Source organism: Trichomycterus rosablanca, chromosome 23 (genome assembly GCF_030014385.1).
Source record: "Trichomycterus rosablanca isolate fTriRos1 chromosome 23, fTriRos1.hap1, whole genome shotgun sequence".
NCBI classification, from domain to species: Eukaryota; Metazoa; Chordata; class Actinopteri; order Siluriformes; family Trichomycteridae; genus Trichomycterus; species Trichomycterus rosablanca.
The window spans coordinates 12,091,468-12,115,753 of NC_086010.1; the positions used below are offsets into that span (position 1 = coordinate 12,091,468).

Consider the following 24,286-nt stretch of genomic DNA (forward strand, 5'->3'; position numbering starts at 1 on the left):
AACAGCTTTACAAAAGCTCCACTGCATATGTGAGTCCAAACACAATTACACATCATTTTACAAAAATAGTTCATTGTGTTAAATAAGGAAAAGTGTTTTTATGTACATGATCAACATGAGAATTGTCTCAGAGTTCTGTCATTAATAACGCCCGCAGCAGTTTTTTTCTATCCAGTCTTACATCATTACTAAACAAAGACAGAAGAGAGAAATAAAACAGATGGAGAACCAGCCAATATCTTACAGACAACAAAATACAGTTAAATTGAGACAATGTTTAAGTAGATCAATCCACAAGATACAATCTAGAAAAAAGTATCAATAAAATCCTTCACATTACTTGTAGTGTAATTAATTACTGATAAATATGACCTGATCTTTATTGAAGTCATAAGAACAGACAAACACATTCTGCTTAATTAATCTACTGGTGCATCATGTAGAAGTAAAACCCTTATAAAACTACACCTGAAATTCTAAGTGTGATCTTCTCAATAAAGATCAGTTTACCTTGTTCAAAACACATTTTAGACGATCTTAGTATCATTGCAGAGATGCAAGAATCTGTAAAAGGGTTACAAAATCATATTAAAAGAAAGACTAAAAATTAGTACTGTGCTACTATCCTTAATAGTGCCGGTCCTACAATGAATAAAGAGCACAACCTGCTATGCTAAATAAATAAAACTTAAAAAAATAATAATAAAAATAATGACAAATGAAATCACAGACAGGTTTTGACTAAATAAAATTTTTTGGTGCTGCAGGTTTGCAAAGTTGACCACCTTGTGTTTAACTTAGGCAGAAATATTTAATATACACACTCAAAAAGTGAGTGTACTGCAACACAAAAAATAGTATCATAAATGTAAAGCATGGTGGAGGAAGCATAATGGTTTAAAGCTAAGAAATTATCAGAATATCAAGCTTCACTTCATTACCTAAAGCTTGATACAAGTTAGACATGTTAACAAGACACTGAATGTGAAAAATTTAATTGTAAGCTACATTTATACAATTGTTTAAATGCTATTGGTTTGGCTGAATGTGTTTGTTTAAGCCATAACCAAAACCATCTCCTTGTTTCTACACTCACTGTCCATTTTATCAGCTCCACTTACCATATAAAAGCACTTTGTAGTTGTACTATTACTTCCATCCATGTGGTTCTCTACATACTTTTTTACCCTGCTTTCACCCTGTTCTTCAATGGTCAGGACCCCCACAGGACCACTACAGAGCAGGTAGTATTTAGGTAGTGGATAATTCTCAGCACTGCAGTGACATGGTACTAGTGTGTTAGTGTGTGTTGTGCTGGTATGAGTGGATCAGACACAGCAGGACAACAGTCAGTACTTGTAGAACAACAATGTGCTCCTATATGGTAGGTGGAGCTGATAAAATGTACAGTGAGTGTAGAAACAAGGGGGTGGTTTTAATGTTATGGCTAATCAGTGTGTGTGTGTGTGTGTGTGTGTGTGTGTGTGTATATATATATATATATACACCTGACCATTAACTTCAAACTAACTAAGCACTTCAAAAACAAATGGTATGAAAATGACCTGTATGTGATATTTTATCTTTTCAGCTATAACAACAGCCACTCTTCTTACAAGACGTTAAAGTATGTCTCTGAGTATCTGTGCCCATTCAGTCAAAAAAAACATTTTTATAACTGGGCACTGATGTTGGTAAGGAAAGCTTCAACTGATGTTTCACTTCATTTCAAAGCAGAGGTCAGGACTCTGTGCAGGCCAATGGAATTTTTTTACATCAAGATTTTCTTCATATCTATATAGAACTTGCTTTGTGCACAGGTAAACATGCTGGAACAGGAAAGGACCTTTCCTAAACTGTTGTTGCTAGGTTGGGTTGCAACTTCTTTTATATAACTGATTTTGCAATTGTTGTAAAAAAAATTAGAAGGGGTGTCCCAATACTTTTGTCCATACTGTGTGCCTGTATGTACACATATAGAGCTAGCTCTGTAAAAAATTAAGGGACCACGCCACTCCAATACACACGTACAACATTTAGAAGATTTAGAAGATCAAAGTGACTTGGAATTGTGACTAAACACATCTCAGTCAGTTGAGGGTTACACCCACGGTAAAAATTAATTTACGCTTGGGTGGTACATTACGCTAGCCCACCAGTGCTGAGATCTCAAGCTCAGTTGACCGGGGTCTTACACAGACACACAATTGGCTGTGTGCCTGTAAGGGGCGGGACAATGGTTAAACAGGGTTTTCTCATAACTGCTGCAATTACAGCCTCTGCTGGCTGATCGATGGTGCCTGCACAATGAAACAGGGGATAATAGAGATTAGTGCGTGACTCTATGTCTGTGAACCCGCCTTTTGCAGGTGAAGAGATGCGGTACTGCTCACGTGTCGGAAGGGGCTTTGTGATGGTTGCAACCCTCCTTGGACAGGAGTAAGGTCTGCAGAAGTAGAAGTAATTGGATACAACTAGATTGGTAGAAAAATTGGGGGAAGATGCATAAACAGGAACAGAAAATCCAAAATAAAAACTGGCGCAGTATTGGTGATCTGGGGGTGCTTCAGATGGCTAGAATCAATTGGATTTGTCTCTTTAAAGGATTCATGAATCAAGCCACATACAAGGTTAACCTGGAAGAGAACTTGCAACCCTTTGCTTTAAAAATGTTCCTCTGGCAGCTACAAAGATTGTTTTTTTACAGGACAATTCTCCATGCCTCACAGCCTGATCAATCTAGCTGTTGATGGTGCACCACAAGATCAAGACCCTATCATGAGCAGCCCAATCTCCAGACCTGAATTCTATTAAAAACTTCTGAAATGTAATCAAGAAGAAGGTGGATGGTCACAAGCAATCAAACAAAGCCACGCTGTTTGATTTTCTGTGGGGTGGCAGGGGTGGCATAAAGTCACACAACAGCAGTGTGAAAGACTAGTGGAGAGTGGGCCAAGATGCAGGAAGGCTGGGACTGAGTTATTTCACCAAATATTGATTCCTGAACTCTTCTTAAGTTAAAACATTAATACTGTTTTTATGTTTATTTTTTTTAAACGTTTATTTTAATCAAACTCATAGTTATAAATCATTAAACCAGAGAAACTGATAACATAGTGAAAACTGATAAAATTTTGTCCATATATATATATATATATACAGACACACATACACAGTATGTACACTGATCAGCCATAACATTAAAACCACCTCCTTGTTTCTACACTCACTGTCCATTTAATCAGCTCCACTTACCATATAGAAGCACTTTATAGTTCTACAATTACTGACTGTAGTCCATCTGTTTCTCTACATGCTTTTTAGCCTGCTTTCACCATGTTCTTCAATGGTCAGGACCCCCACAGGACCACCACAGAGCAGATATTATTTAGGTGGTGGATGACTCTCAGCACTGCAGTGACACTGACATTGTGGTGGTGTGTTAGTGTGTGTTGTGCTGGTATGAGTGGATCAGAACACAGCAGCGCTGCTGGAATTTTTAAATACCGTGTCCACTCACTGTCCACTCTATTAGACACTCCTACCAAGTTGGTCCACCTTGTAGATGTAAAGTCAGAGACAATCGCTCATCTATTGCTGCTGTTTGAGTTGGTCATCTTCTAGACCTTCATCAGTGGTCACAGGACGATGCCTATGGGGCGCTGTTGGCTGGATGCTTTTGTTTGGTGGACTATTCTCAGTCCAGCAGGGACAGTGAGGTATTTAAAAACTCCATCAGCACTGCTGTGTCTGATCCACTCATACCAGCACAACACACACTAACACACCACCACCATGTCAGTGCCACTGCAGTGCTGAGAATGATCCACCACCTAAATCCACACCGCTCTGTGGTGGTCCTGTGAAAGCAGGCAGTAATTGTAGAACTACATTAAGTGCTTCTATATGGTAAGTGGATAAAATGGACAGTGAGTGTAGAAACAAGGAGGTGGTTTTAATGTTATGACTGATCTGTGTATAGTACATAAATATGTTTAAAACATTACAAAAAGCTAGGACAATGAGGTGGGGCAAATTCTTCTAAAAGCACTACATGTATGTATGTATATACACCCTTCTAATTTCCTCAGGATGTTTTGTATATTTGTCACACTAAATGGTTTTAAATCATCATAGAAAAGGCAAACAAGACAAGAAGAATAAGGTTATGAGGGACCTATATGCTATATGACCAAATTAAGTAAACACTCCTTGTAATTAGGTTGAAGTGTTTCAGCTACTGGATGTATGAAATCAATATTAAACACTGAGGTGAGTGGCCGGCTTGCTGCCATAGAAAGCAGACGGCCATCTTGGGTTCCCCTGGGCCGTCGTATGTGTTTATTTTTACATGTTTGATATGTGGGAGAGATCTGCTGTATATTAGAGCTGCCCCCGTTTCCATGCCATTGTTATTCACACAAGACCGACTAGCAGAAGACCAACTTTTTTACATTTCTGTAAAGATTCTATCTAAGTGGTGTCTAAACACAATAAGGGCGGCATGGTGGCTCGGTGGGTAGCACTCACAACAAGAAGGTCCTGGGTTCAATCTCCAGGTGGGGTGGTCCGGGTCCTTTCCGAGTGGAGTTTGCATGTTCTCCCTGTGTCTGAGTGGGTTTTCACCGGGTGCCCCGGTTTCCTCCCACTGAATTGGAGATACAAAATTGTCCATGACTGTGTTCGATATAACCTTGTGAACTAATTAATTTTGTGTAATGTAACCAAGTGTGTAAAACATGATGTTAAAAGCCTAATAAAACAAACAAACATACTAATTACAATAGGCCAGGCAGTAATCACGCCTGGTTGTGTCTAATCTAATTGATTTCATTTCAGTTGTCAGTAAAATGTGGTTAATTGGTTGTTAAGTAACTAAGGCCACACTTATTCACTTCCACAGGGCCAATGTGCTATTTAAAAATGAAAACATTTAGCCGAGGTGGCGCAGCCGGATATTCCGCTAGCACACCAGCACCGAGTTTCTGTACTCCTCGGTTCGAAACACGGCATTAACACCGGTCGGCTGGGTGCCATCTGGTAGGCATAATTGGCAGTGCACATACTAATTGGCCACCGTATCTACAGGGTAGGGGCCGGACTATGTGTGGTGGGTGGGTTTTCATACGCTGTGTAAGGACCCTGATTGGCAGAAGAGACGCCTGTGCAGAATGCAGGGGCGAGAAGAAGAGGGCTGTGCACATGTTGGAAGAGGTATGTACAGCAGAGATGGGGACGTGCGTCCGAGTCGCAGGTAAGTCGCACACACAGCGACTTCAGACTCGACTCGTGACTCGCAAAAAATGACTTGTGGACAACAAAAGTCAGCAACATTAGTTACGTGTGACAATTATATATACAGTATATATATACTGTACATATATATGATCCGACATCATTCTGATCATGTCATTTTCTGCTCTCTAATAACGCTCCGGCCGTCTTAACCCGCAACGCACGCAATGGGTAAATGTTCCAGCCAGCTTCCGGCGTAGTAATGAAGCGTCGCTCCCTACTTAAAATGGTGGGATACCCTACATAGTGCACTTCACAGTAACAGATAATGTGAATGGAACACTCCTACAGAATGGGTCCTAATGATTGTTTGAACCGCTTTCTGAACCAGTCAGACCTTCTGATTGTAATTTTTAGTAAGAAATGCTGTTATTTGTATTTATTTAGTTTGCAGCGTCACACAGATGATTGTCAATGAAACGCTTGATTGACTTTCTAACGAGTTCGTGTTTTACTTCACAACCGGGAAAAGTTTGGAGGTTTTTAATTATAAGCACATTTACAAACTAACAGATTATATTCCTAATTCCTAACACACGGTTATAAATTTAATAGCATCTGGAACAACATAAGCTCTCTCGCTCTCGTGGAAGACGGACGCACTTTTCCCTCCTCCTCCCTTATCTTCCCTGCTTGGCTTCTCCTGTATCGTATTGTCTCGTCTACTCTACTCTACAGAGATTTTCTTAGCACAGCTCCTCAAAGAACAAATTATGGAATTGGTTAAATGGTCTCTGAATGCTATTGACACCATCTTCTCATCGAGAAGTTCGGGTTCGGGGGAACCCACATGCCCCGACGGAATGCAGATGGCAGGATACGCGATGGACTCGTGGGAGAAGTGGAGGGTCGTGTGCCTGGCACCTCTTTTGTTGGAGAACGTAGAGGATGTTTATCTATTCGGAACTTTGATTGTGGGGTTTTTGCTGATTGGATTAGGCTTTGCCCTGCTGTATCGGGAAATTAAAAGAGTTGGGTCAGTTGTCAAAGGTCCCCAGAAACTGCCCAATTTGATTTGATTGATATGGTGGGCAGAGCCGTTGGAACTCAGACTGTGAATATATATTGAAATATGGATTCCATTTTGGAGAAACTAACGGCTTTGCGAAATGAGATGAACCAGAGACGCATTCATTCATTCTAAGAGTTAAATTTTTAGTGCTCAGACAAAACAACAAGTAATTTCTGCTCTTGGCTCCCCTGTTATCAGCAACGGCCTCGCTGATAAGTAAATTCCTCCAGAGAATCTGCTGCGACGTACCTACACCCCCTTCACTGACTGTTTTTTTTTCATTCTGGGCAGTAAGAGCTGTAAACAGCCATGTTATCGCGAACTTTGTACAGACTTTTTCTTGCTGCAGGAATCTTTCCCAATCCCAACCAACGTCTCCACTCTTAGCTTAATCCCACCAATACGGCAGGACGAGCGGCAGCGCGCGCCGACATATGGCTGCGAATCGCTGGTTGGCTGCTTGTCGTAGTTGGTTACTTTTTCCTATCCCCACATCCCTAACCCGTGGCTCGTTGTGTGACTATGTTATGTTCTTATGTTTACATGTGCTTGTGTGCTGTTAGGGGCTTTTTTTCGTCTTACCATATTGTGCTCCTCAGGGAGCACAATCTGGTTGCTGGTTTTTTTATCTCCTACTCTCTCCCAATGTGTTATCATTTCTTGTCTAACTATGTAAATTTCCCCATTGTGGGACTAATAAAGGATTATCTTATCTTATCTTATCTTAAGGTAAGCAGTACTATGGATTTTTTGCTGTGTTTGGGATTTTGGCCGCTGTGCCGTAATTTGCAGTAAAAAACAAAACGTTGCTAATCTGTTGTTGTTTTTACCTGAACTTACATATTTGTTTATTTCTATGCTACATTTCCAATATATTTTTGTGTATAGTTTGTGTATATTATATTGACTCGTGACTTGACTCGGACTCTAGCCTAAAGACTCGTGACTTGACTCGGACTCTATTTTAAATAATCAAATTATTTTCAGGAAAAAAGCAAGTAATAAATCAAATGTAATTAATAATTTGCTACAGCAGGGTCTGGGCAACTTGCCATATTTGATGGAACCATAAATTCAGCTTTATACCAGACAATTCTAAAAAAAAAAACATGATCATTAATCATCAGTCTGTGATCTGAAGCTCAAGGTCAATTGGTTTATTCAACCTGACATAAATCTGAAGCACAAAGAAAATTCACACACTAAAGTCCTGACCTGAAGTCCTTTGAAATGCTGTGGTAAAACTTTAAACTTCCAGTGTATCTGAACAGACTGGTGGAATTTCTTCCACAGAGATGTGAAAGATTGCTCTTCATTTACTAGTTGCAGTTGTTGGTGACACAACCAGTCAATCCAAAACTTAAAGGGAAATCATTTTTTATTTAAAGGCCTTTTAATTAAGGAAATAATCATTTAAAACGTCCTGATTTTACCATGTTACTTCTTGTTTTAGCAGTTTGTATGAGGATCTAAAGCCGTTTAGTGTGACAAATATGCAAAAATTAGGAAGGTAGCAAATACTTTTCACTGCACTGTGAAATAAAGTGTATATACACCGATCAGCCATGACAATAAACCACCCCCTTGTTTCTACACTCACTGTTCATTTTATCAACTCCACTTACCATATAGAAGCACTTTGTAGTTCTACAATTACTGACTGTAGTCCATCTGTTTCTCTGCATGTTTTGTTAGTTCCCTTTCATGCTTCTTCAATGGTCAGGACTACAGAGCAGGTATTATTTAGGTGGTGAATCATTCTTAGCACTGCAGTGACACTGACATGGTGGTGGTGTGTTAGTGTGTGTTGTGCTGGTATGAGTGGATAAGACACAGTAGCGCTGATGGAGTTTTAAAACACATCACTGTCACTGCTGGACTGAGAATAGTCCACCAACCAAATATATCCAGCCAAAAGCGCCACGTGAGCAGCATCCTTTGATCACTGATAGAAAAAGATGACCAACTCAAACAGCAGCAATAGATGAGCGATCGTCTCTGACTTTACATCTACAAGGTGGACCAACTAGGTAGGAGTGTCTAATAGTGTGGACAGTGAGTGGACACAGTATTTAAAAACTCCAGCAGCATTGCTGTGTCTGATCCACTCATACCAGCACAACACACACTAACACACCACCACCATGGCAGTGTCACTGCAGTGCTGAGAATGATCCACCACCTAAATAATACCTCAAGTTAAGTCAAATTTATTTATATAGCACTTTTTACAATGGACATTGTCTCAAAGCAACTCCTGCTCTGTAGTGGTCCTGTGGGGTCCTGACCATTGAAGAACAGGGTAAAAGCAGGCTAAAAAGGTATGTAGTGAAACATGTGTGCTTCTATATGGTAAGTGGAGCTGATAAAATGGACAGTGAGTGTAGAAATAAGGAGGTGGTTTTAATGTTATGGTTGATCGGTGTATATACAAGGGTTCTTCAAAAAGTTTCCGCACTTTTTTAAAACTGTATTTATTAAGAATTTTAAAAAGAAATGAAATCACTTTTCTAATGCATTTTTCCAGCGTTGTATAAATTTTTTTTTTGCTATTTTTCCCCAATTTTCCTCCCAATCTAGTCGTATCCAATTACCCAATTGCATTATGCTTTCTCTCTACTGATGCTGATCTCCATTTCTGATTGAGAATGAGACTGACACACGCCCCCTCCGACACTTGTGCAGTAGCCGACTGCATCTTTCACCTGCATTAGGCGAGTTCATATGCGGATCAGCTTTGTGTAAGTAGAGCCAAACCCTGATCAGCATTATTCCTTGATACTGTGCAGGCACCATCAATCAGCCAGCAGGGGTCATAATTGCATCAGTTATGAGGTCCCTATCCAGCTCCTCACCCTGTGTAAACAACAGCCAATCGTTGTTCATGAGCTTCGAACCGACAAACTCAAAATGTCAGCTCTGGTGTGCTAGAGTGCTTTACTGCAGCGCCACCTGAGCAGCTGTACCAACCTTTTTTGCATTTCTCCCCATTTTCCTCCCGATTTAGCACACTCAATTTGTCTTCCGCTGCTGAGGGATACCTGATTGCATCCGAGATGAGCACATCGTTGTAAACGCCTCTTCCGACATGTGTACAGCCCTCCTCTTCTCGCCCCTGCATTCTGCACAGGTGTCTCTTCCGCCAATCAGGGTCCTTACACAGCATATGAAGATCCCACCCACAAATAGTCCGGTCGTCCCGCCCTAGCAGATAAGGTGGCCAATTAGTATCTGCTGCAGGCACTGCCAATTATGCCTGCCAGATGGTGCCCAGCCGACAGGTGGCAACGCTGAGTTTCAAACAGAGGAGTTCAGAATCTCAGCGTCACTTGGGCGCTGTACCAACTTTTTAATGCCATCAGCAAAAAATGTTTTTGGTTGAGTGTGTAGCCACTGATGCACCCCTGCTGTCACATCATCATCACATGAAAATCTTCTACCCCTTAAAGCTTTTTTGAGTCAAAAAAGCTTTAAGGGTCCAAAAAGGTGGAAAACAGATTGCGGTAAATCTGAACTATAAGCTCGCTCAGACATGACCTCACCTCACCGTTTCCATTGTAAATATAAAAGTGCAGAAACTTTTTGAAGATAACTTGAATATATATACTGAGGTTTGAGTTACCTGTCAGAATTGCAAGGGAGCAGGTGAGGGACAGAGCTTGGGTATAACCGAGATTTGTCACAAAGCTCTGATGGCGAAACACTCTTCTGCTGTTGAATAGAAAAACACAACGTATTTATTTTTACTGAATGTCATTTAATGTCTTAACACAGTAACAGTAGAACAGCAGTGGTGTTACAGAAGAGTAAAACAATTTAGCAAACAGCACAGCACAAACAGCTCTGTAACAGCAGAGAAACAGCAGTAAAACAACAGAGTAAGAGCAAGGTAACTTTACCGGTGGGTAGATTGGAGGCTGGACCTGTTTGTCCAGTGAGCTGCTAGATGTTGATTTTCGCATGTTGCTCTGAGAGGTTATAGCTGCAAGTGCCTCCGGTAGATCATCTTCATCACTGTGGTTACTGCAGGACAAAACTGCTGCTTTACTATCATATACACCATATTTATTATATTATACACTGATAAGGCATAATATTATGACCACCTTCCTAATATTGTGTTGGTCCCCCTTTTGCTGCCAAAACAGCCCTGACCTGTCAAGTCATGGACTCCACTAGACTCCTCAAGGTGTCCTGTGGTATCTGGCACCAAGATGTTAGCAGCAGATCCTCTAACTCCTGTAAGTTTATGGCCTCCATGGATCGGACTTTTTTGTCCAGCACATCCCACAGATGCTCAATTGGATTGAGATCTGGGGAATTTGGAGGCCAAGTCAACACCTCAAACTCGTTGTTGTCATCAGGGAATATCGTTTCCATGAAAGGGTGAATGTGGTACATGGTTGTGGAGAAGCTCTGACCCAGTCGTCTAGCCATCACAATTTGGTCAAACCCGCTCAAATCCTTACGCTTGTCCATTTTTCCTGCTTCTAACACATCAACTCTGAGGATAAAATGTTCACTTGCTGCCTAATATATCCCACCCACTAACAGGTGCCATGATGAAGAGATGAACAGTGTTATTCACTTCACCTGTCAGTGATCATAATGTTATGCCTGGTTGGTGTGTATAACATTACAGATCATAGAATCTTGAATCTCGCACCCATAGTGAATAACACTGGTTTCTATTATGCATAAGATGAACATCTGGTTAACCAGTTTGCTTTTAACGTTGTGTAAACAATATAATAAAGGCTTTTTCATTCCATAATGCCAATGCTACTATACATAAAGCTAGGTCCATAAAAACTGTTTGGTGAATTTTTTGTGAAAGAAAATATATTGGCCTAAACAGAGCTTTTACCACAACCCTATTCAACACTGTTATCATCAGACATCAGTGCCCAACCAGTGCTAATCTCTTGGTCAAAAAAACATATTCCAAAATCTAATGCAAAGCCTTCTTAAACTAATGGAGGAAAAGGCAGAAACTAACCCATAGCTTTAGATTTCTACATAGTTTTGAATGCAAAGAGTCACAATGTTGTACAACCCCAAATCAGAAAAAGGTGGGACATCATGGAAAATGCAAATAATAAAAAAAAAGTTTATTTCTTACATTTACTTTGACTTTTATTTGATTGCAGACAAGATGAACCTGAGATAGTTCATGTTTTATCTGCTCAACTTCATTTCATTTATTAATAAATAGAATAGAATAGAATGCCTTTATTTTCATTGCACAGTGCACAACGAAATTTTTTGAGCATCTCCTTCACGGTACATGTATGTACACACAGACATATACTGTATATACACATGTATTTACAAAATAAACATATACACATCTAGATACAAAAATAAACGTGTGGTTTTAAGAAAAAAAGAAGAAGAAGGTTATTGCACAGTCCCTATAAATTGCACATTATTTCTTAGGATGTAAAGTTTGATAGTTTAGTGTTTTTATAGCGGAGGGGTAAAAGCTTTTCAGGAGTCTGGAAGTATGGGCCTTGATACTCCTATAGCGCCTACCAGAGGGCAACAAGGAGAACAGGTTGCAACAAGGGTGAAATGAGTCCTTAATGATGTTTGTGGCCCGACGCAGGCATCGGGTTCTGTAAATGTTCTCTAGTGAAGGCAGCTCAGTGTTGATGGTTCTCTGAGCTGATTTGATGACCCACTGAAGAGCCTTCTTGTCAGCCTCAGAGCAGCTGGCATACCACACCAGAATGCCATGGGTGAGTATGCTTTCCACAGTGCTGCGATAGAAGGACACCAATAGCTGCTTGGACAGGTTGGCTTTTCTTAGTGTCCTTAAAAAGTAGAGTCGCTTCTGTGCTTTTTTTTCACTAGAGAGGTGGTGTTGGTGGTCCATGTGAGGTCCTGGGAGATGTGTGTGCCTAGGAATTTGAAGTTAGACACTCTCTCTACTGTGTTTCCTCCGATGTATAAGGGAGTAGGTTCCTCTCTCTGTCTCCTGAAGCAGATGACCATCTCTTTTGTTTTAGAGGTGTTGAGTGCCAGGTTGTTAATGGAGCACCATTCAGACAGTTTGAGGACTTCTTCCCTGTAGGCAGACTCATCTCCATTCTGTATTAGTCCAATTACAGTGGTGTCATCTGCAAACTTGACGATTGAATTTGTGCTGTGGGTTGGTGTACAGTCGTGGGTGTAGAGGGAGTAAAGAAGAGGGCTCAGCACACAGCCCTGTGGAACTCCAGTACTCAGTGTCAGAACAGGGGAGAGATGGACCCCCATCCTAACAGACTGTGGGCGGTTTGTTAAAAAGTCCTTAATCCACCTACATGTGTGCTGACTGACACCCAGGTTTAGCAGCTTGGATACCAGTCTGCTGGGAATAACTGTATTAAACGCCGAGCTGAAATCCACGAACAGCATCCTCACATATGTTCCCTGATGTTCCAGGTGAGTCAGTGCCACATGGAGAGCAGTGTTGATGGCGTCTTCTGTTGAAAACATCCATTCCTGCATTTCAGGCCTGCAACACATTCCAAAAACAGTTGGGACAGTAAAGCATTTACCACTTTGTAATGTTGCTATTCCTTTTCACCACACTTAAAAGACGTTTTGGCACTGAGGAGACCAAGTGATTCAGTGTTTCAGGTTTTATTTTGCCCCATTGTTCCTGCAAACATGTCGTAAGATGTGCAGTCTGGGAACGTTGTCACATTTTTCGTTTCAAAATTCTCCACACATTCTCTATTGGGGACAGGTCAGTACTGCAGGCAGGCTGGTCCAGTACCCGTACCCTCTTTTTCCGCAGCCATGCCTTTGTAATGTGTGCAGCATGTGGTTTTGCATTGTTTTGTTGAAAAATGCATGGACATCCCTGGAAAAGATGACATCTTGAAGGCAGCACATGTTGCTCTAAGATCTCAATGTACTTTTCTGCATTAATGCTGCATCACAGAAGTGTAAATGACCTTTGCCAAGGGCACTGACACAGCCCCATACCATGACAGAACCTGGCTTTAGGACTTGATGCTGATAACAGTCTGGATCCTTTTCGTCTTTAGTTTTCCACCTCATTACTAGCCCTAAATTGACCTTGTTCCAACTTTTTTTGGAATGTGTTGCAGGCCTAAAATGCAGGAATGGAGGTATATTAATAAATGAAATGAAGTTGAGCAGATAAAACATGAAATATCTCAGGTTGATCCTGTCTGCAATCAAATAAAAGTTAAAGTAAATGTAAGGAACACTGTATTTTTATTTTATTAGCATTTTCCACACTGTCCCAACTTTTTCTGATATGGGGTTGTATAACGCATTAATTTTATTTCAACTGTGTATCAATTACAGAATATGTAAGCATACCCAACAAGCTATGTTGAACTGAATTAAGTGAGACAGACTCACAAGCTGAATTGCCTGACTAGGCGTTTTCGACGCTCCACCCTTGGCCTCTCCATAGTAGTGCTGCTGGATGCTGAATCCTGAGAGGAGCTGAGAATTCTGAAAAAAATAGTGCAGATTATGCCAAAAAAAGTAATAACCATTGTTTCTGCTTAACCATTTGGTAGCACACATGTACAGTTAGAATGTCCTGCTGAAAACTGATCAAGTTATCCAAACCACTCGGTTAATTTATATTATAAACAAAAAATCAGTAAGTGACTGTGGTTTAAGAAACATGGATGTGTTTTTTAAGAAGGATAAACACTAAAAGCTGCAGTGTTGATAATCTCTAGGTAGGGCCCTACGTAATTCACAAGAAAATGTGCTTAATTTTACAGATTTTTAAAGAAAAGTCCCACATTTTATGGCAGTCGTTAAATAACATTCATAAATTGAATAATCTAATAAATGGAAGCTACAATACACAGCAAAGCCTACCTTAACAGATACATAAATACTTGTCTGTGTTTTGACACCGCCCCTCCCTGTGTCCACAGAATTGGTTGGTTGATTGGGAGTTTTCCAAACTCAGTTACCCGAGTCGTGTTTCTAGCTGCTTTAGACTTCAACAACTTGGACATTTTGTCTAACCGGTTGCTAGTGTAACAGAACGTCTTAAGAGACTGCTTAGTTTACAATAAAAGTGTAAAATAAACTGTATATAGACATTTTTTTGGGGAGCATAATACTTTACTGGCTTGTTCTTTTGAGGCGCAGCACAGAGATGATCACATATGTAGTGGAGCACACTTTTCCTTCAACTATGTAATCCCCAAAGGAACAAAATGCACTCAATACATAAACACAGACATCAAACATTGTCAGCACACTACACCACAGAAAAGTCTGTTACACTAACTTATTTGCCATATGATTGCTAGGACTGCCTCATATTGCATATTGTGCTTCATAGTTCATACACTACGTGAATAAAAAATGAAAATAAAGACTAACCTTAAATTTGAATATCACAGCAAATTGCATATTTCACGTGAAACAGCTCATTTTACAGTCTGTGATGCAATTTTTACGACCGTGAATTAGGTAGGGCCTTTGGGACACACCTATATAGGACACACCTGCTGTTTTGATCTCCACTGGAACAATTCCCCGAAGACTTTCCTCTCTCACAGCGCATTGCATGCTATGGAAAGAGAAACAAATGCAGATTTAATGATACCTGGCACACATATACAATACAGACATCAACTATTTTACAGAGTATTTAAATCTACAGTACTTTTTATAATTAGTATTTTACAATTATTTAAATGTACTGTACTTTTGCTTGTTGCTGGGATGCCACCTTTATTGTGTTTGTATCTGTACATTGGAGTGCACAAGTTGTAAACCTTAAACTCATTTACAGTGCTGTAAAAAAAGTTTTTGCAAATTATAGTACAGTATTGGTTTTAAATATATATATATATATATATATATATATATATATACAGTGTATCACAAAAGTGAGTACACCCCTCACATTTTTGCAAATATTTGATTATATCTTTTCATGGGACAACACTATAGACATGAAACTTGGATATAACTTAGAGTAGTCAGTGTACAGCTTGTATAGCAGTGTAGATTTACTGCCTTCTGAAAATAACTCAACACACAGCCATTAATGTCTAAATAGCTGGCAACATAAGTGAGTACACCCCACAGTGAACATGTCCAAATTGTGCCCAAATGTGTCGTTGTCCCTCCCTGGTGTCATGTGTCAAGGTCCCAGGTGTAAATGGGGAGCAGGGCTGTTAAATTTGGTGTTTTGGGTACAATTCTCTCATACTGGCCACTGGATATTCAACATGGCACCTCATGGCAAAGAACTCTCTGAGGATGTGAGAAATAGAATTGTTGCTCTCCACAAAGATGGCCTGGGCTATAAGAAGATTGCTAACACCCTGAAACTGAGCTACAGCATGGTGGCCAAGGTCATACAGCGGTTTTCCAGGACAGGTTCCACTCGGAACAGGCTTCGCCAGGGTCGACCAAAGAAGTTGAGTCCACGTGTTCGGCGTCATATCCAGAGGTTGGCTTTAAAAAATAGACACATGAGTGCGGCCAGCATTGCTGCAGAGGTTGAAGACGTGGGAGGTCAGCCTGTCAGTGCTCAGACCATACGCCGCACACTGCATCAACTCGGTCTGCATGGTCGTCACCCCAGAAGGAAGCTGACGCACAAGAAAGCCAGCAAACAGTTTGCTGAAGACAAGCAGTCCAAGAACATGGATTACTGGAATGCCCTGTGGTCTGACGAAACCAAGATAAACTTGTTTGGCTCAGATGGTGTCCAGCATGTGTGGCGGCGCCCTGGTGAGAAGTACCAAGACAACTGTATCTTGCCTACAGTCAAGCATGGTGGTGGTAGCATCATGGTCTTGGGCTGCATGAGTGTTGCTGGCACTGGGGAGCTGCAGTTCATTGAGGGAAACATGAATTCCAACATGTACTGTGACATTCTGAAACAGAGCATGATCCCCTACCTTCGAAAACTGGGCCTCATGGCAGTTTTCCAACAGGATAACGACCCCAAACACAACCTCCAAGATGACAACTGCCTTGCTGAGGAAGCTGAAGGTAAAGGTGATGGACTAAACCCAATTGAGCACCTGTGGCGCATCCTCAAGTGGAAGGTGGAGGAGTTCAAGGTGTCTAACATCCACCAGCTCCGTGATGTCATCATGGAGGAGTGGAAGAGGATTCCAGTAGCAACCTGTGCAGCTCTAGTGAATTCCATGCCCAGGAGGGTTAAGGCAGTGCTGGATAATAATGGTGGTCACACAAAATATTGACACTTTGGGCACAATTTGGACATGTTCACTGTGGGGTGTACTCACTTATGTTGCCAGCCATTTAGACATTAATGGCTGTGTGTTGAGTTATTTTCAGAAGACAGTAAATCTACACTGCTATACAAGTTGTACACTGACTACTCTAAGTTATATCCAAGTTTCATGTCTATAGTGTTGTCCCATGAAAAGATATAATGAAATATTTGCAGAAATGTGAGGGGTGTACTCACTTTTGTGATACACTGTATATATATATATACTGTATATATATATATATATATATATATATATATATATATATATATACGGTATATACTGTATATATATAGTGGTATATACTGTATGTATATACAGTGGGGTCAAAAAGTATTTAGTCAGCCACTGATTGTGCAAGTTCTCCTACTTGGAAAGATGAGAGAGGTCTGTAATTTTCATCATAGGTACACTTCAACTATGAGAGACAAAATGTGAAAAAAAATCCAGGAAATCACATTGTAGGATTTTTTAAAAATTTATTTGTAAATTATGGTGAAAAATAAGTATTTGGTCAATAACAAAAGTTCAACTCAATACTTTGTAACATAACCTTTGTTGGCAATGACAGAGGTCAAATGTTTCCTGTAAGTCTTCACCAGGTTTGCACACACTGTAGCTGGTATTTTGGCCCATTCCTCCATGCAGATCTCCTCTAGAGCAGTGATGTTTTGGGGCTGTCGCTGGGCAACACGGACTCCCCAAATTTTCTATGGGGTTGAGGTCTGGAGACTGGCTAGGCCACTCCAGGACCTTGAAATGCTTTTTACGGAGCCACTCCTTCGTTGCCCGAGCGGTGTGTTTGGGATCATTGTCATGCTGGAAGACCCAGCCACGTTCCATCTTCAATGCTCTCACTGATGGAAGGAGGTTTTGGCTTAAAATCTCACGATACATGGCCCCATTCATTCTTTCCTTAACACGGATCAGTCGTCCTGTCCCCTTTGCAGAAAAACAGCCCCAAAGCATGATGTTTCCACCCCCATGCTTCACAGTAGGTATGGTGTTCTTGGGTTCTTCTTCTTCCTCCAAACACGATGAGTTGAGTTTTTACCAAAAAGTTCCATTTTGGTTTCATCTGACCACATGATATTCTCCCAATCCTCTTCTGGATCATCCATAAGCTCTCTGGCAAACTTCAGATGGGCCTGAACATGTACTGGCTTAAGCAGGGGGCACGCCTGGCACTGCAGGATTTGAGTCCCTCTCGGCGTAGTGTGTTACTGATGGTAGCCTTTGTTACTTTGGTCCCAGCTCTCTGCAGGTCATTCATCAGGTCCCTCTGTGTAGTTCTGGGATTTTTGCTCAACGTTCTCATGATCATTTTGACCCCACGGGATGAGATCTTGACCCCAAGGAAGATTATCAATGGTCTTGTATGTCTTCCATTTTCTTACAATTGCTCCCACAGTTGATTTATTCACACCAACCTGCTTGCCTATTGTAGATTCACTCTTCCCAGCCTGGTGCAGGTCTACAATTTTGTTCCTGGTGTCCTTCGACAGCTCTTTGGTCTTGGCCATGGTTGACTGTTTGAGGCTGTGGACAGGTGTCTTTTATACAGCTAACGAGGTCAAACAGGTGCCATTAATACAGGTAACGAGTGGAGGACAGAAGAGCTTCTTAAAGAAGAAGTTACAGGTCTGTGAGAGCCAGAAATCTTGCTTGTTTGTTTTTGACCAAATACTTATTTTCCACCACAATTTACAAATAAATTCTTTAAAAATCCTACAATGTGATTTCCTGGATTTTTTTTTCTCATTTTGTCTCTCATAGTTGAAGTTTACCTATGATGAAAATTACAGACCTCTCTCATCTTTCTAAGTAGGAGAACTTGCACAATCAGTGGCTGACTAAATACTTTTTGGCCCCACTGTATATATACAGGGGTTGGACAAAATAACTGAAACACCTGGTTTTAGACCACAATAATTTATTAGTATAGTGTAGGGCCTCCTTTTGCGGCCAATACAGCGTCAATTCGTCTTGGAAATGACATATACAAGTCCTGCACAGTGGTCAGAGGGATTTTAAGCCATTCTTCTTGCAGGATAGTGGCCAGGTCACTACGTGATGCTGGTGGAGGAAAACGTTTCCTGACTCGCTTCTCCAAAACAACCCAACGTGGCTCAATAATATTTAGATCTGGTGACTGTGCAGGCCATGGGAGATGTTCAACTTCACTTTCATGTTCATCAAACCAATCTTTCACCAGTCTTGCTGTGTGTATTGGTGCATTGTCATCCTGATACACGGCACCGCCATTGGATGCACATGGTCCTCCAGAATGGTTCGGTAGTCCTTGGCAGTGACGCGCCCATCTAGCACAAGTATTGGGCCAAGGGAATGCCATGATATGGCAGCCCAAACCATCACTGATCCACCCCCATGCTTCACTCTGGGCATGCAACAGTCTGGGTGGTACGCTTCTTTGGGGCTTCTCCACACCGTAACTCTCCCGGATGTGGGGAAAACAGTAAAGGTGGACTCATCAGAGAACAATACATGTTTCACATTGTCCACAGCCCAAGATTTGCGCTCCTTGCACCATTGAAACCGACGTTTGGCATTGGCACGAGTGACCAAAGGTTTGGCTATAGCAGCCCGGCCGTGTATATTGACCCTGTGGAGCTCCCGACGGACAGTTCTGGTGGAAACAGGAGAGTTGAGGTGCACATTTAATTCTGCCGTGATTTGGGCAGCCGTGGTTTTATGTTTTTTGGATACAATCCGGGTTAGCACCCGAACATCCCTTTCAGACAGCTTCCTCTTGCGTCCACAGTTAATCCTGTTGGATGTGGTTTGTCCTTCTTGGTGGTATGCTGACATTACCCTGGATACCGTGGCTCTTGATACATCACAAAGACTTGCTGTCTTGGTCACAGATGCGCCAGCAAGACGTGCACCAACAATTTGTCCTCTTTTGAACTCTGGTATGTCACCCATAATGTTGTGTGCATTGCAATATTTTGAGCAAAACTGTGCTCTTACCCTGCTAATTGAACCTTCACACTCTGCTCTTACTGGTGCAATGTGCAATTAATGAAGATTGGCCACCAGACTGGTCCAATTTAGCCATGAAACCTCCTACACTAAAATGACAGGTGTTTCAGTTATTTTGTCCAACCCCTGTATATATATATATATATATACAGTACAGGCCAAAAGTTTGGACACACCAGCCAATAGTTTGGACACACCTTCTCTTCAATGTTTTTTCTTGATAATTTTTATTTTCTACATTGTAGATTAATACTGAAGACATCCAAACTATGAAGAATTATGTAGTGAACCAAAAAGTGTTAAACAAACCAGAATATGTTTTATATTTTACCAACTCTACCTCTGCACAACCCAACTGATGGTCTCAAACACATTAAAAAAGCAACAAATTCCAAAAATTCACTCTAGACAAGGCACAAACATTCATTGAAAACCATTCCAGGTGGAAACCTAATAAAGCTGGTTGAGAAAATTTCAAAGAGTGTGCAAATCTGTCATTAAAGCAAAAGATGGCTACTTTGAAGAATCTAAAATATAAAACATATTCTGGTTTGTTTAACACTTTTTTGTTTACTACATAATTCCATATGTGTTCCTTCATAGTTTGGATGTCTTTAGTATTAATCTACAATGTAGAAAATTTAAAAAAAATTAAGAAAAAGCACAGGAATGAGAAGGTGTGTCCAAACTTTTGGCCTGTACTGTATATATATATATACTGTATATATATATACTGTGTATATATATACAGTGGTGTTCAAAAAAATAGCAGTGATTTTAAAAAAAGTGAATAAAGCACAAAATCATTATAATAACTTTTATTTCCATAAATGCAAATGCACTGAAAATACTACACTTTCAATTCTAAATCAAAACATTAACCAAATTTAGCCAGTTTGTGTTAATCCTTTACAAAAAGTTAAGAAAAATTAATATTAGGCTGTTCAAAAAAATAGCAGTGCCAGCATTTTTCTTTAAAAACTCAAAAAATGTATCTATAAACTGAAATTTTTTTTTAAGGTTTCACTTTACTTTAAATTACTGAACTAATATTTAGTGGCATAACAATTGTTTCTGAGATCTGTGTTGCATAGAGTCGACCAATTTCTGGCACCTCTGAACAGGTATTTCAGTCCAGGATGATTACACTACATTCCACAGTTCTTCTGCAATTTTGGGTTTTGCCTCAAAAAAACGTGTTTCAGACGTCAGCCCACAAGTTCTCTCTGGGATTGAAGTCAGGGGATTGTGCTGGCCACTCTATTACCTCAATCTTGTTTGTCTGTAACCAAGATGGTTTGGGTCATTGTCATGTTGAAACACCCATTTTAAGGACATTTCTTCTTCGACATAGGGCAACATGATCTTCTCAAGTATTTTTATATATTCAAACTGATCCATGATCCCTCGTATGCGATAAATAGGCATAACACCATGGTATGAAAAACATCCCCATATTATCATTTTGTACCACCGTGCTTTACTACCTTCACAGTGCACTGTGGCTTGAATTCAGTGATCGGGGGTCGTCTGACATACTGTCTACGGCCACTAGACCCAAAAAGAACAATTTTGCTTTTACCAGTCCACAAAATGTTGAGCCATTTCTCTTTGGACCAGTCAATGTGTTCCTTGGCAGATTTGAACCCATTCAGGAAACATATTTTTCTTAACAACGGGACTTTGCAGGAGTTCTTGCTGGTAAATTGGCTTCACTTAATCATCTTCTGTACTCACTGGTAACTTCAGATGTTCCTTGATCTTTCTGGAGGTGATCATTGGCTGAGTATTTGCCATTTTGGCTATTCTTCAATCCTTTTAAACAACATGCTTCCTTCTGCGTCTTTCAGGTTTTGGTTGTCACTTCAAGGCATTTGAGATCATTTTAGCTGAGCAGCCTAGAATTTGCTGCACTTCTCTGTATGTTTTTCCCTCTACAATCAACTTTTTAATCAAAGTACGCTGTTCATCAGAACAATGTCTGGAACGACCCATTTAACCCAGTATTTCAAAAGGAAATGCACTTTGACCAACATGTGCAACATTTGCCACCCTCCTACCTTAAATAAGGGCAAATATTGACACCCGTTCTTCTGCAGAATGAACGACTTCACCAATTGAACTCCTCACTGCTATTATTTTGAACAACCCGCTTTCAATCAATGCTTTGATTACTCAGAATGAGCAGCATGCATGTCCTAATTGTTGGGTTTGTTTTGTTTTCATTACTCTACCACACTTTCAAGTCACACTTTCAACACCCTCAATTGCCCCCTTGAACATGCAACCTTTAGTTACAGCTGTAACTAAATGCTTCCAGGAACACACTGATCTGGAGACTCTTTTCCTGGCAGTACTGCTTTAATTCAGCCACATTCAAAATATTTCAAACATAAACTGTGTAGGGTCAGAACTTTACTTAGGCACTTCCAAAACCTTAATTTAGTTGCTTTAGACTGCTGTCTTGTGGCATAAGTGAAATGTTATTAAGCCTCAAAATGTTCTGCTCGACATCAAAATCTATTGTTTCAGCAATTATGCTTAGTCACCTAAAAACTCTAAAGCAGGACAACATTCCAATATCTCACTCTCACCATAGCATTTGACTGTTTATATGATGTTGGAATGCCGTGTTAATAAAAGAAGAATATTCTAAAATGCCTTGGAGTCAACAAGATGTTTTTGATAAATGTATGGTTAGCATTTGCTTTGTACTTCTCAAACTCTTTTGCAAGTACTGATGGTACAATCATAAGCCAATAAAAAAATAGATAGATAGATAGATAGATAGATAGATAGATAGATAGATAGATAGATAGATAGATAGATAGATAGATAGATACAGACATTTCTGAAAGCATATACTACAGTACTACAGATGCAGTAGATTAAAAAAAAAATTAAAATCCTGAAATATTCCTTCAAACTCCATATTATATTTGGCCTATGAGTCACTACAATGCCTGTCCATAAACTATAACTATAATAAAACATTAGTGCTTTTGTGCACTTTGTGATATTTTACCTGTTTTCCATTTTTACTTGTCTAGTGCCTGGTATTATATTGTATGCAGTTGCATATTATTTGGATTTATTGTAATATGCTGATTTAATAGATATTAAATAAAAAAAAACCTTAACACAAGCAAAAAAGTGGCAAGAACAAAAAACTAAACTTTTTTAAATGGCATGTAGCTTCATTATATATTCATTGTATTTTTTTTTTCACTAAAAGTAAACCAACATTTAGAAATTAGGTGGGAGGAATAAGTACACTCTTTTTACTACCGCCTTCATAAAAAGTAATTAGCAGACAGGTGTTACTAAACAAATACACAAAATAAGTAGATCAAGAAGTGTAACTACCTCTATAAAAGTATAAATCTTGGCAGTTTGCTGTGTTGGAGCACCTACTATTCAGTAAATCATCAGCCATGATCTTAATACAGCAAATTCAGTCCACACTCAAAACCATTTTATCCTTAAAGATATAAAGAACAACCCAAGTGCTACAACACATGACCTACAGCCCCCTGTAAGCGCATTAATGTTAATAATGGCAAAGTTAGAAAAAAGTGGTAATAACTGTGGGAGATATTTATTATATCTATTTAATATCTGATATCTATTTAAAAAGATACCAGGCTTGGCATTACAATAAAAAGAAGCTTTGAAGTGTCCAATTTTACTTGCTTTAAAACTTAAAATAAAATAATAATTATTAAAATATAAATATAATAGAATTCCGGTGTATTCTAAAATTTTAAAATATTATCTTATTACCGTTTAAAAACTTAAATATGTTTATATTAGTTTACTATGGAAAGGTACATGAAACATTTACTTTTGTTTTAAAAATAGGTCCTGCCATTTCCACATATCTTAGCATCAGTCCCGCTGTCCTCATACATATCTTGCACAACCCTCACATAGCTCTCCGCCACTCCCAGTATTGATACAATACCACAGCTCCTCTCTCAACACCATATCATAAGCTTTCTCTAAATCTTCTTTGGCCTTTAATATACTTTCCATCAACACTTCCAAAGCAAACATCAGAGCTATGGTGCACTTTGCTGGCAAGAAATTGTAATGCTACCCATAAATCCTCACCTCTTTTCTCAGCCTAGCTTCCACTACTCTTTCCCACTCTGTATGCCTCTGCAGTTACCTCAGCTCTGCACATCACCCTTATTACTAAAAATCAGAACCAGTCCACTTCTTCTACACTCCTCAGTCATTCTTTTATATTTCAAGATTTTGGTAAACAATCTAGTTTAAAACTCCACTGCAATCTCTCTTAAACATTTCCACTGGCATGCTATCAGGGCCAACTGCCTTTCCACTCTTTATTCCCTTTATGGCAGCCCTCACTTCCTCCTAGCTAATCCCTTCCTTTACAAGCTATAGAGACCACGTTCAAAGTTCCAACTTGTACCTCCACCTTCTTACCCTCTCTACCCTTTGACCTCTCTCTCTGCTATAGAACGTTCTTTTCCCCTCTCCTTCCACCCAACAGCAGCATAGTTTCCACTAGTAACCTAGTGGCAGTTGTTGTTAACTAGGGCATTGGTCCCCAACCTCCGGGCAGAGGACTGGAACATTTATTACCAAACAGAAAGAATAAATAATTAGAGATCACTACAAGAGCAGTTAAATTTCCAATACTCTTTGGGTGTTATTGTCCCCAATCACCACTAGGTGGGAGCAGAGTCTCGTTGCA

General features: G+C 39.9%; 1 protein-coding gene across 1 annotated transcript in view; it reads right to left on the bottom strand.

Moving 5' to 3' along the window:
- Window positions 1-521: 521 nt before the first annotated feature.
- Window positions 522-24,286, bottom strand: part of epb41l4b (erythrocyte membrane protein band 4.1 like 4B) — a 91,103-nt gene continuing 67,338 nt past the window's right edge. Inside the window, exons 20-24 of the mRNA XM_062985943.1 lie at window positions 14,809-14,873; window positions 13,691-13,786; window positions 10,207-10,330; window positions 9,930-10,018; window positions 522-564 (exon numbers count right to left, since the gene is read on the bottom strand). Coding sequence (XP_062842013.1) covers window positions 528-564; window positions 9,930-10,018; window positions 10,207-10,330; window positions 13,691-13,786; window positions 14,809-14,873 — 411 coding nt within the window. The 3' untranslated portion in view covers window positions 522-527. The remainder of the gene's footprint in view (window positions 565-9,929; window positions 10,019-10,206; window positions 10,331-13,690; window positions 13,787-14,808; window positions 14,874-24,286) is intronic.